Genomic DNA, 14,830 nt, shown 5'->3' on the forward strand with positions numbered 1-14,830 from the left:
ACATCAAATCAAAAGCACTCCTTTTTAGGATTTTATACCTATACTCCAATCACTATCATTGTTGATATAGGAATCAGACAACAATTTATGTGCACATGATAAAATCGATTAATTTTCGGGCTATTCGATGTCAGTTATTGTCCGTATACATACATAGACCCATGCTCTAGATAGCAATTTATATGCCACATACATACTTAGTATCTACTTTAATAAGCAAAAGCTATAAGGATTGAGGAGATTGAAGAATTTTTTTTAATTAATATTTTTTCGTTTCATTCTCGACCCCATTACTTTGACCATTTAAAATGGATTTTTTGTTCGTTATACATTAATTCGAGCGTGAAATTGGAATTATATAGCCTGGTTAATAACGTTGGACTCGGGTAGAGTTAGAGTCAAGGGATACTTGTTTTGATGATGGCTGATGATTGTCATTAATGATGGGTAGAAAGCTCCCAGGGACTCATAACGATGATATTTAGGGTAGTCATTCCAAATCACTGTGCAAAAAATGTCTTACTATTAATTGAGCCAAAAATAGTGGTACTTTGAGGTGTCAATGAGAAAACTTTTATAAAACTATTTAATTCGTTAAAGTTGCTCACAAGCTGAAGGTGAAGCACAAATAGAGAGGAGTTTTTTAAATCTTAAATATTAAGAAAATGTAAACAAAATATGTTCCAACTCTAGTTTATTTTGATAACCTCTTAATTTATGTAATTATTTAAAGGATTAGAGAGTTTATGGTATCTAGTTGGTAGCCCTGGCATTTAACAAACTCAGTTGTCATTCGAAGTGTCATAATATTATTACAATGTTTGCCAATTAATACAATGAATCACATAACAACCGAAAATATGAATGCTGCAAGTAGAAGTGGTGCTTATGATACCAAAATATCTTTTTGGCCAACATCGATGGAAGATTATGACTTGAACAATATGTGGTTCCAACAAGAAGTTAGAGATTTTGTCTGTGGGGCTGTGCAAAGGACCGTATTTAAGCGAATAATCTCCAAATAAGGAGTTCTGCTTTCAACACCTCTATGTAGTTCAGTTCTGGAAGACATTTTCCAAAAAAAATAACTTTAAAGAATATGTGAACAAGTTCTAAACAATTTAAGCATTGCAGACAGTATAGTTCTTATTTCTACAAAAGCTACACACATTGAAGACATGTTGACGAAACTTACTATACCTTGTGTAAAAATAAGGGACTTCAAATAAACAAATCGAAAACTAAAGTCATGACAAATCACATAAAGACGATATAACGTTGGACGTTAAACAAAACTGAGTACTAAGAAGATAACATATATTTGGGACAGCTAAAATTATTTAAGGAACAAAATAAAGACAAATTACAGAAGCGCCACCAATAGCTGGAAACAATTCTGGACAATTGGATCAAAGTGCAGACAAAATGAAATACATCTTCGACTCTGCGATTCTACTGATCCTTACTTACGGAGTACAAACAATGAACTTGACTGCTTAAACACTTGAGCATTCATACCTTATATGTCAGACCAAAATAAAAAGAAACATTCTGTTCATACGACCAAGTCGAAGAATAAGAAATTAAGATATTCGCAATAGAACCAGAATTATTGACCTCATAAATAGAACAAGAAGGACAAAATGGAGATGAGCAGGACTTCAGGACCGCAGCTGGAAACAAATTACAACAAAATGGAGATCAGAGAACAATTGACTAGCAGGAACACCCATTAAAAAAAGATGGAGTGACGATCTATCACAAATAATCACAAATGGGTACAACGAATATGCATGCCAAGTATGGTCTCCCATACTTGAAAATCATTCACTCAGAATTAAAAATGTTAAAGACGTTTCGTTCGATTTGCCTTAGGTGGTTCCTCTAGGATCCAACATCCAACTTGCCTTCTTATACCGATGAACTAAAACTAATAGGTTTGCAGCCCTTAGTCGCAAAAACGCTGATATATTATTCCCCGGCATTCCTGAGTGATATTCATCTTAACACCAACCCTCGAAATCTGCGATCTGTCTTTCTTTTCTATATCCCTCATCACCACATTTCCGAATCCCATCTGAAAGATACCCTTTACTTTTCCCCTTTTTGAGCCAAAATTCCTCGTCTCTTTTAATTTTAAATCTAATAAAATCAAAATTGTTAGTTCTTGTACACCAAAGAGCTTTTATGTGGGCCTTTGGCCCACATGAATTAATGTTGAAAACTGATAACAAGAACTTAAAAAAGTTAAGTTAAGTTATGTTATGTTAAGTTATAGCTTGTATTAGGCTGAATAAATAAAATAAACACATTAAATGCAAAGCTTTGTTTGACAAATATTTCAGCTGACAATTTTGACAATTTTTTTTGAGTTTTGTTACACTTTTCATGTAACCACTCTTTAAGTCAACAAATCAGAAATAATGCAACGCTACCTCATTGACTATTAAAAAAAGAAATAGGTTAAGTTAACGAAAGTTCCCTTGGCAAAATTATGTACATATATGTGACAAAAAATGGTGGACCTTCCCCAAAAAAGACAGTTGATTTTTTTGGAAACTATCCTTCAACTGCCAACTCCTCTCATTTACAAAATTAAACTTTCTTCTGAATACTTAACTAAAGGTAAGGTTTATATACCCACCATGATGTTTTTAACTTAAAAGTGCATCAAGGGCAAACTTCCGCTTACCGTTTTATTTTTCCTTTATTTTGAATTTAGGTGAGTCTAAACTTTCAGCATATACCTTCATATACTTATATCAGAAAAAGAAAAGAAAATGTTACCAAGCCCATTTTTACAATGAAATGAAAACTACAACCTCTAATCAAAGGGAAAAACTAAAGTTATGACGAAACAAATGATTGAGACTCATACTATCTATCAGTGCCGCCTTCCTCTTTAAAAAAGTACAGAAATACAAATTTTATAGGGAAAGTTGAATTTAATATATTAAGAACATAATATATACTAGATATATGTGTATGTATAAATAATGTAGTGAGACGTGCCTAAGTGAATTTAAGTGAATATGAGGCAATGCATGGTGCCCATTTATAATAATCTACTATAATACTACGTTGAAGAATTAGACAATTAGGTTTCAAGAAAAGAAGCGAAATTCTTTTAAAGGGAAAGCACAACATTAAGCAGCACAGCGATAGTAGGTATCGATTAATCTGAGGTAATTTAGAATTCATTACTGTAACTTTCTATAGTATACGATTTATGTATGGGAATTGAGTTGGTAGCCCCTTGAGATAAGAATCACAGATAAATCAAATTTGTATTTAATAGCACCTTAAAAGAATATAAAACATTTAAGTTACTAGAAATGAAGCTATTGAAAATAAATAAAGAAAAAATAATTATTTTTTTTAATGGAATAGATTTCTTATGAGTCTATATTACAATGAACAGGGTGTTTTTTTTTAAATGGTAAACAGAAACCGGAATTAAATCAAAACCAAATAAAGGGCTAATTTTCTAAAATATTGTCCGTCTATTTTATTTATATTAACCTAGCACTATAACATCTTAGCAAAACAAACATTAACGTTAAAAAAATCGGTAAAATATGAAAACTAATTAACTATCTGATATTAGTTGGTTATAAGCCAACATTTGTATTTATAGAACTTTAGAAAGTACGTTATCAATAAATTTAAAGTTTACATCTTCTCTGCTGAGAAAAACGAGATTTTTATTTTAAAAAATTGTAAATTGAATTGTTTATAAAGTTGCGCTTAATCTTAAACACAATATTTTGTATAAGATAAAATACATCCAACCAAGCTGCTGAAGTTGACGGCATCGCTGCCGAATTATTGAAATCAGCAGGTGATGGCTTGGGAAGGAGTATTGTCGAAAGAAGGAATGCTCCGTTAGTGGAATCTCAGCATAATTTAGTAGTATAATATGTCTATATCTTTGTGACTTTAGACCAAGATAGTGCACACTTGATCAAACATTCACATTAGAGCATTGACATTGAAAACAACCCAACAACCTTTATCGATTTTAAATTCACATTTGACAGCATCTATAGGGAAGAGCTTTACAGATCAATTTCTAGTTTTGGCATCCCTGTCCAACTTGTCCGTATATGCAGAATGATGATTAAGAATGCACACTGCTCTATCAAGGGCTGAAAAGATTTTACCGATGCATTTGATGTCAAAAAAGGTTTTAGACAAGGCGATACACTGTTGTGACTTCTTCAACATCGTTCTGGAAAGAATTGTGCAAAACTCAACCGTCAACACTAGAGACGCAACCTCGAGGCACAATCTTTCAAACTCCGAAACGCAGATAATATGGACATAATTGGAAGATTAAAGCGTAATGTCAGTGGTGATTTTTTGAGCAAGCGGAGAAGATGGGCTTAGTGATAAATGAGGGCAAGACCAAATATATGATTTCATAAAAAAAAGGACATTGAACGACAACGTCTTGCACAAAACGTCACCATGAACAGATATTAATTTGAGGTAGTTAACACCAGCGATGAAATCAAACTGAGAATAACTCTTGTAAATCGCTTCTTCTTTAGACTTAGAAGCCGATTGAGTGGGTAAAGTCCTCTCTCGAGTATATAAAGTCACCATCTTAAAGGTCCTCATTTATGGCGCGGAGGATTCGATCTTATCCAAGAAAGATAAGAGCGTCTTAGGATGTTTCAAGAGAAAAATTCTTCGTGATTTTTGGTCCCATCTACTTTCTTAAAGTAGTAATTCATACTATTTAATTTTATTTGAGCCACTTTCATTATATTTATTTATATGTTTGTAAAGAAACGAAATTCCTGAACTTCTTATTGATATATGGAAATAATTTTGTATTCTCGTGAGTTTAAACATTTTTTTTCAAATGTTTATCTGTTTCCGAGTTTCAGTTACAGCATCCGCTAAAAAAACTAAAACATACGATTCTTTTATAACAAAACTATTAGACAGACGTCTTTCTCTACTGAACTTAATACAAACTGGAGACTGACCGAGTTTTATTTTTCATTGATAGGTTAGGTATATGTCATGTTGTGTCTAGCTTTTGCGTTTTAAATTAAACTTTTGCTATAATATACATTTACTGATGAACTGATGACAAGTTGCATGAACAAAATAATATGGTTACAATTGTTTTATTTACTGTAACCAGGCACTACATGATTTATTGCGCCTCATATTATATATCAGCTGCTGCTCTATATACTATACTTTACTATACTATAAACGACACCGACTTATGAACAGTCGGATTTTTGTTGACTCCCCCATCCAACTTTGTTCTGCACCACTTGGTTTTACAGTCAACCCTTGTTATATATTATTGAGCCTAGGCATTATAAGTTCTAATGAAAATGCTCTCCCCTTGCTTAATAAGAGATGTATACATTTAACATATTTGTTTTATTATAGAAAACTTGGAATAGATTTCATATGGCTATCGCATAGAGGGCAGCTTATTTTCTAGCTGGTAAGATAAACCAATATGAGTTTTAGGTATAATATTTATTTTGTATTTTACGAGTTAAACTCCTGCTGTTTTATTTTATGTGTAGTGTAGATACACGTTTTTTGAACTCTACTGCCGCCCTCTATTTAATAAATTGAACGCCTATACAACTGGGGTTCGGCCTTCGACACCCTTTTGTTATTTTCTAAAAATTGCAGGAGCGTTATATATCCAATACCCAAATACAGATCAAAGCGATAAAGAGGCTGAAAATGCTATTAACTAAATACAAAAATAAAAGAGACACGAAGAAGAAAAATTGGGTGACTGCAAAAAGATAACAAAGGGCAGAACAGTTGCAGCCATTTCAATATTCAAGGACACTAATTAAACATTTACCAGACCAACACTAATTCCCATTTGAATTGGTATTTCTTGTTTCTCAAATAAGAGGGTCTCACAAGCAGCAAAATTGGAAAATCTATTCTTCTATTTGTGTGAACTCAACTCCAAAACACTTATGGAAAGCCAACAGAACCTTAACTAAAATCAACAAATACAAAGCAGCTTCGATAACATAGAAAACATATTCTGTTAAACAATCGTCTTGAATGATTTATCTGAAGCCATGTTTATATTGTCAAAATATTGATTCAATTTTCTACCATGATGAAAGTTCGACACTAATGTGGTGAAGATGTAATATGTTGAAATTAAACCTGCTAAAAATTAAAAGTGGTGAAATTTAAAGTTTCTTAAGTTGAAGAGAATATTGTATTCATTATTTTGTACTTTTTATAATTGCCTATTGGTATTTTATGAAATATGAAAAGAAAATACAAAATTGTTTCTAAACTTGGGAATTTGTTTAAACTAAACAACTTAAAAACCAAAATATCAATAATGGGAACCATTTTGCAAAGATTTTGTCAATATATAAATTTAACGATTCAGTAAAGAGAAAAGTAATTGATATTAAAATTTTGTTAAGAATTTTTTAATTTGTATATTTAAGTCCGATTTTGTTTGGAAATGTATTAATTTGTTAATAAAAAAGTCTCGCGATGAAATTTCGTAGATTTTTAGGTTTTTTTCAATAATTTGATCCCAAATCGGATCAACTTTACGATGGTCATATTTGTCGATAACAAAACTAACCAAATGTCCGACAATGTTTCGAACTTACAAATTTTTGTGAAGATGTTTCCAAAAATGTTGTAATCAAACAAAAAGAGTTTTACAAAAATAAAAAACAAGGGATTAAACAATCTATACCAGTGGTCTTCAATTAGTTTTGCTCGGGGTCCGTTTTAAGAAATGAAATGACCATCGTGGTCCGCACATTTTATTTATAAGAACAAATATTTATTAAACAAATGTTATTAAGGAAATAACAAAGGTATTTTGTTACATAGGTATCAATGTTTGGAGTGAAATCGCTGCAAACTATTGACATTAGATCCTGGAGATGTTCAGATCTAAGTCGAGATCGAAATTTATTCGCAATGAACTTCATCTTCGAAAATGCTGCTTCACAAATATATGTCGATCCAAACAAAGTAATAAGTTTCAAAACTAATTTTTGTAATTCGGGATATTTATTACCAACTCTTCACTGGAAACTTCCGATTGTTTGTGTTTTAAAACTGTGTTTTCTTGGAAATCGATCATTTAAATCTGCAGCTTCATTGCTTCATTCACCATCAGGATGCAGAGAGTATATGCAGCTGAGGATTTCTACAAAATTCTCAATTTTCTTAAAACCTGTAAACCTTTTTGAAATCCCGATTTAACATCCGTAATGAACGTCTTGAATTGGCCGAGCGACGTGAGTCTCGTTGTCACTGCTGATTATTTTAATTAAATTGGGAAAGTGTAAGCATTCATTTCGAAGATCATTATTAAAGTGATCATGTTTTCGAGAAAAACTTTTGACATCTGACATGAGCTAGCATACCAGCTTTCCATTGCCTTGAAGTTTAAGGTTCTAGGTCATTGATACGTTTGAAAGTATCCGTTAAGAAAACAATGACATGATTGAGTTTACAGCAAGGCACATTTTGATGAATCAAATCAAATTTTCATTACAAATTTTTATTAAATCTCTCATTGTTTCTCAACAGGTAAACTAGTCCTTTTTTATTCCCAACCACTGCTAGCACACGGTCAGTAGTTACCGATAAGAGCTTCTGCTAGTCTAACTCATCTTTTTCAAAATAATCTATCACTGCTTTGATCATGTCTTCTCCTCGGGTTCTTCCTAAGAGCGGCAAAAGAGCCAATATCTCCTCAACAAAAGTTTCTCTCATTTTGTCCAGGTAGCGTACAAAAATAATTAACTGTGCCGTTTCAGTGACATCGTATGATTCATCCATAGCCAAGGCGTAATAGTTTGCATTATTTAACTGCTGTTTCGAATCACAATCATTTTACTGCTAGTAGAAGCAATGAATTGTCAATTTATAATTACCCTTTTCAAAAAATAAAAGAAGAGTGGTATAACTTTGAGGTTAAGTTGGGCGCAAATAATTTATTTGTTGCAGTGTGGATGGTATGTGGAACGCAAATAGAGGTTTAGTTGACAGTTCGCACCAGCTCTCATGTGCAAGGCCCTTAAATGCTTAGCAAGAGTCCAAGAAATACGTAAAGAAGCCTCACCACATTTTTCCTGCTCAGTCATTGAACGACTTATGGTCTTAGTCGAAGATGAGTAACTTGATAGTAAACTTGCAAGTTTAGAACTACGCAGATCACTAGCAAGTGGAAAGTTTCCGGTAAATGATTTGTTTTTAGTATCATAATGTCGTTTTATATTCGAGCTTTTAATTCACGCCACTGTTTGGTTACAAATCAAGCACATTTGGCAGCGTAAAACAAAATAAATCGGTCCATTCCGGCAAAAACTGCCTTTTTTTCATTTTCATCTTCAACTTTTCTTTTCATCGGTTCCATAGTCAAAACTTACTATAAACAGCCAAAACTCGCTATTGTAAGCAGGTAGGTAAACGTTATATTTATTTCAGCTCGCATCAATCTTTTTGGGGCCACGAAAGTTAAAAGTTGTCTTTAGTGTAAGTTACTGTGCTCGCACGAATCCGCACATTTGGCGACCCCTGATCTATAGTATGTACAAACTTACTTCTTAGGCACCACAAAAACAGAATGAGGAGAACAAATCGTACAATTGTTTCTGTCAAATTCAGGAAAGAAAATAATCAAAGATAAAGAATTAAAGAAATAGAACTTTTAATAAATTTAATGTCCACATAATTTATAAAAAAATTTTTAAATTGAAAAATTCTTGGTGTTGTTTGGTCTTCTATCTTATTATATATATTATTTATATTTGTATTATTTTTTTGTATTTATATTTCGGATCTAACTTTTTCTTCATTTAACAACACATGAAATTTGTCACATTGCAAACGTTAAGTGTGTTCCTTAACTTTCAAGTTCTGTAATTCTTTGTGAATTTTTGTCTTTAAGCCCTGTCAAATTTATAAACAAAATAAAATGTACAGAACTTAGAACTAATATGTATAGGAAATCACCGCAATTCTGAGTTTATGTTTCCGGTCACACAGAACATATCGTTAAAGAGTTCGACAGAATGTTTCTAAGGTAAATTACTTATCCATCAAAACCAAAGAACTGTTTAGGTAGGGCCGACCGAACATTTCAAGTCAAATCCCAAGCCCTTTACCAGCGAAACTTTCCAAGTCTCAAATAAGGTCATAGCATATCAAATAATTACATAGATCCGCTTTTAAAAATAAGACACCAAAATTCGATGATGTCACATATTTTGATACATGTTGACGCCAAAAAATATTGGACACTATGCTTATAGCAATAGAGGAGAATTTCAATAGTGATTCATATCCCAAATAAGTGCCATGTAAATTGATTTGAACATATTCCAACATACTGTCCTATAAGTATTTGTTTTTTAAAATTGATATTTATACAGACTTGCTTTTGCTATTAATAAATAAATACCACACTCCGTGCATAGTAATTAATTTTGTCTTTTGTTTTTTATTTTATTTTTATTTTTGACTTTTTTCAATAAATTCGCCGATAAAGTATTTTTTGCGACTCAACGACCCCTGGCTTAAATAATAAAATGCTCCAATGCCAATGCCATGGCTATATTCATTTTGTCTTTTACTTTAAACCAATTATATATTTATGTATTTGTTGTTGTTTGTTTTTTGTATCTTTCCAATTTCAATAAATGAATGAGTAACAGTTTGCGATTTATTTATTTCAAAATAAAAAGGCATTTCTATCTCTTATACATATATGTATCCATTTGACTTGAAATAATCTGCAAAATTAGTTTTAATGATTTTGTTTAAGCAGAATAATGATAAATTGATTATTTTTAATATGAATTTTCGGATTAAGATGCCCAGCTGTGAGTTGTGAAAGAATTTAGGAAGAAAGAAAAAAAGATAGAAATGTGTGATCGCCATTCGGTTATCTGTTTTATTTTATTTGTTTAATTTTATGGGTCAGTAAATTAATTGTTTTTAACACTTCAGTAAAAACGTGCTAAGCGCCTAAGAAAATTGCAACAACGTTGTTTTGAGCAGTAACAAAAAAAAAAGAAGAACAAAAAAACAATTTATTTATATGTTTAAAGTTCAAGACCATGGAATAGAAGCAATTAACACTTACTTCTTCAGCAGCTGGTGAGTATTCGTATGGTACAACAAAAAAGATACTAAAATTTTTTACTTTTTCTCTTCTCTAATTTATTTAGAAAGAAATTCCAGAATTAAAGATTGTTTTTTTTTTTGTTTAAAAACTATTGCTATTTTAGTTATACAATACGAATCAGGAATAATTAATCTTATTTTATAGCTTGTATGAAATAACCTCGAGGGAAGTTATATGTGTTTTTATTTGACAATAAAATACAACAAGAAAGTAACATCTAGAGCTTTTTTTAAGACATGTCGTTAAGTAAAATAGTTAATTGTGACATAAAGTCAAACAAATTAAAAAATAAACCGGTCAAGTTTGCTCGAGAAAGTATAGAATATGCATGATTTTATTTAATTGTTGAATTTTATTTTAGCTTGAATAAATGGACGCTTCAACTTTTGTTTTATATCTAACGATTTAATCGAGCAACAACTAATAATTGAAAGATTTTGACAGTTGATAGCTGTCTGATTGTTTAAACTATTGATCAGGTGAAAGTGGATCCTGAATTTTGCTATGAAATCATGTTAATCGGTGAGGAACAGTTAAAAAAAATGGTAAACTTAAAAGTTTGTCTATTTCGGTTTATCTAAAAAAGCATTTCATTTTAAATAGCCAGATAATATGACTTTTCAGTACCCGTGGCATGATGGCGAAGGACTGTGATGCGAGAGGTCTTGGGTTCGATCCCTTTTTCACGGGTACTGCCTCTTGCGAGGAATTGACAAATTCTCCAAGAGTAATTCTTGTCATGAAAAGTGCTTTCTCAAATTTGCCGTTCGGATTCGGCTTATAACTGGTAGTCCCTTATATCCCTGATAACAGTACTCGCACACGGGAATGGTTAAGAGTTGTCAGTCACTAGGCCTTAGTTCTCAAACGGACTGTTGCGTCACCCAATTTATTTATTTTTAATATGACTTTTCATTTTAAATAGCCTATCTCATACAGCTGTCTTTTTGAAGCTTTCGTTTTTGACGTTTGGGAAAGAAAAATAAGGCTAGATACTTAAACAACATTTCGGAAGTTTTAAAATGCAATTACAGTCGCAGTTTTGAAGGACCATTTTCTTGACAGTGTTATTTCTCCAAGATGTAAAAGGTCAGAATTAACAAACTGCATCTTTACTAATATTTTTAAAGTAAGAGTTATTTCAAAAGTCTAAAAATAATTATTAATTAAGTCCATTAAATTTAATAAGTTCTATTAAATTTAATGGACTTTTGATAAATGTTCAAATTATCGCATTTTTGTATTATTGTTTTAAAAACCTACACAAATTGTCCCATACCATAATCATTTGTTCATCATGATCGTTGTATATAGCTAAAAATTTTGAACAATTCTCTATTTTCAGAAAAATAAATCATATGTTGGGCGCCATTTTTCAGTTGATCTCATTCTTTTTAAATATTATATCTAGAAGTGTAAAACTTTCTTTTAAACGCAATTTAAACTTTTTATAAAAAGACCTTTACAGCATATTTATATCAATTTTACCATCTAAATGATTTCATGTTGGGCGCCATTTAATTGAATCAACTCTAACTTCATTTACACAACGAATGCAAAGGGTAAGATTTTGTTTGTAATAAAAAAGATAATAATTTGCGGTGACGAATAAAAATGACAAAAAACATATGCCGTGCCCAAACATTTTGATTAAAAACGGTATACGATAATAAATCATTTAAACTGCAAAAAACACAACACAACATCACAACAGCAGACCAACAAAAAAATAACAATAACCGTGTGGTTATGAAACTCACCTTTTCAACGTGACACTCTTGGTGGCACCTATCTTGCTAAGTTTGACTTTCTTGAGTTGCTTACGTCTATCACCGTCACTTGTTGTACCGCCAGTCTCTGTATCCTCATCACAAGTATCTCCAATCTCTTCCTCTTCAATACAATCATGACAACTGCTACTATTGCCGCCCCCCTTCAAACTGCTGCTAATACTACTATTATTATTATTATTCCCGTTACTATTACAACTTCTTATCGCCGTCTTATTGTTGCTGCCATTGTGGTTACTACCATGCAGACAAATGGCTGACGTGTCGGCGGCATTTGCAGCGGAAGCAACAGCGGCTGTAACGCAGGCTAAAGTTTTTCCATTTGCACAAATCTTTTCGCTTGCATCGAGTAGTTTTGTGTTCTCATCACAATTGTCAAAGCTGTGGCATCCATCATCGTCATTGTCATCGCTGGCAATGCTGCTGTTACTGTTGTTCATCATTTGTGATGCTGCTGATGATGTGCTGGTGGTGGTGTTCTTTTCAATTATCGCAGATAGAAGCGTATTACCGCTTTGATTTAGTTTATTGCTAAGATTTAAGTTTAAATTTAAATTTCGACCGCCTACATTCATCATTGTTTGTGATGGATATTGTTGTTGTTGGAGTTGTTGTTGTAATTGACGTTGGCTGGTGGGTGCGGTTGATCCTTTAACAATTGAAACAGGTGTCTTTTGGACTTGGAGGCCTTGATGTATTGCACCAACAGCATCGACTTGCAAAGAAGGGGGCGACACTGTCATAGCGGTTGTCGTCGGCGGCGTTGTTGTTGTCGTCTCTGATGGCTTCTCTTCTACTGGTAGCATATAAGAGAGCATAGCGAACAAAACACTCCTTCTTCTGCTTCTACCACTCCTGTGGTCGGTCGGTGGTTGGTATCGAAATTCCACAAAGATTGAATTTCCACAATATTCGAGAGTACGATTTTTTTTTTAAACTTAACTTAAAACAAAATTATAATAATTCACAAATTATTATTGTGGGTTCAGACTTAAAGATTTTGAATCACTTTTGCATCTGAAAAACTGTCAGCTGTATCTACGGTTTGCAAATTGCAGGCAACCTAAGAAAAGATGCCCATGCAAATATATAACAAAACAACACTTATAACTCAGTTAAAGGTAGGTATTAAAAGAAATGAAGAAAACCTTGGTATCCAAATCCGAAGCAATGAAATAGCAATGCAATCCGACAGACGAGCGAAGGAAAAAATATATTTTCTTTCAAAAACTGACTTTGTATACACTCTTATTGATTTTCCTTTTTTTCGTATCTTTTAATCGAATTAAGCACTTTTTCGAATAACGAATTGCATCTAACGGTGCTAAGGTAATTGCCTGCTACCGGAACCGTCTCTATTACCTATCGCTATCACATTAAACAAAATAACTATAATTATAATTATACAACAACAACAAAAAATATATAAGGGGAAGCGCACAGTAGTTGTTGCAGGTAGGAAGTACCTACCTACCTGATGGGTACGGGTAAGTTAGCAAGTAAAAAATCTATTTGCACAAATAAACGAATAACGACGACGATGACGGAGACGGAGACGAAGACGACGTACAACGACGGCAACGGCGAACGTCGATCTCAGACAAGGTGTCAGATAGTTAACTTTGGTATATGAAGCTAGGAAACTCAAAATGCAATTGTTACATTTGACAAGAGCAAAATATCATCTTAAACGAATTTTGTATCTTTTTGTTTCTTTTAAAATTATGATAATATGAAAATTAAATTGCACTTAAAATCAACGTGACGGTGACCGAACGACGACGAAGAAATTTATAAAGTAAATAAAATAATTTATAAATATTTTTTTTATTTTAATTTTATTATTTTGTGTATCTCGAACCTTGTGTACGAATTGGTGTACGGTGTACCGAGCTGTGCGCTGTTTTTGCCGTGGTTCGCCTTCGATATAGTTTTGTATATGCGGCGAATAGATTTGACGCGGCGCGCACCAACCACACCGGAATTCACTTGGTTCGTTTTTCGTTTTTCGATTTTCGTGATACGTTTTGTCGTTTTGTTTTCATTTATACACAACTGATGCACTCTTGCTGGTGGGGACGGTGGTATGGAAATGGAAGAGAGAAAAATAAATAAATTTAGAAACGACTAGGGATGGGTTTTCTCTTTTATGTCTCAAAATGTTGTTTCTATTTTTGAGGGTTGCCAGGGTACTGATTTTGTTATGCAGTCGATTTTAGGACAACATATCAATTCACTCTTTTCGTCACAAATACTATAACCATCACTTAAATAAAACTGACTTTTATTTTTTATTTGAATTTAAATAAATATTATGATCTAATTACAAATATTTAACTTTCTTGAGTCAAAGGTTTTTAATTTTTTTCTAATGAATTTGATATGACTTTAGACCAAAATCGAAGAAATTCTAAAGTAAGGGAACAGTCTTAAATATAATGAGCATCATTTTTGGTTATTTGAAGTGTAATTTTAATCACAATGTAATATATTACAAAAGTTCTGTAGACATTTCTTTACAAGTAGAACAGTTCCTTGAAATTATGTTGAAAAGATTTTAAGTCATGTTTGGTATTATCGTCTTAAGTTTGTTTAAGTTAAATTAAGTTTTGTTGTAGTACCCGTTAGTGCTTTGGACTGTCATTCAAGGGGTCTTGGGTTCAATCTCTGCCTGTGCCACCTAACTTTTTCACGGGTACTGCCCCTGGCGAGGAATTGACAAATCCTTTAAGAGTAATTCTTGTCATGAAAAGTGCTTTCTCAATTTACCCGTTCGGTCTCGTCATATTACTCGCACACAGTTTTTGACTTAAGTACACAGTTTTTGACTTAAGTAATTTCTCCTAACAAAGAAATTGCA

At 32.5% G+C, this 14,830-nt stretch overlaps 1 protein-coding gene across 1 annotated transcript in view; it reads right to left on the reverse strand.

Annotated features, from left to right (window-relative positions):
• LOC129944105 (putative uncharacterized protein DDB_G0274535) overlaps positions 1–13,952 on the reverse strand; it is a 99,441-nt gene extending 85,489 nt beyond the window's left edge. The window contains exon 1 of the mRNA XM_056053294.1: positions 11,941–13,952. Coding sequence (XP_055909269.1) covers positions 11,941–12,788 — 848 coding nt within the window. The 5' untranslated portion in view covers positions 12,789–13,952. The remainder of the gene's footprint in view (positions 1–11,940) is intronic.
• Between the last annotated feature and the right edge of the window lie 878 nt (positions 13,953–14,830).

Source organism: Eupeodes corollae, chromosome 2 (assembly GCF_945859685.1).
Source record: "Eupeodes corollae chromosome 2, idEupCoro1.1, whole genome shotgun sequence".
NCBI lineage: Eukaryota > Metazoa > Arthropoda > Insecta > Diptera > Syrphidae > Eupeodes > Eupeodes corollae.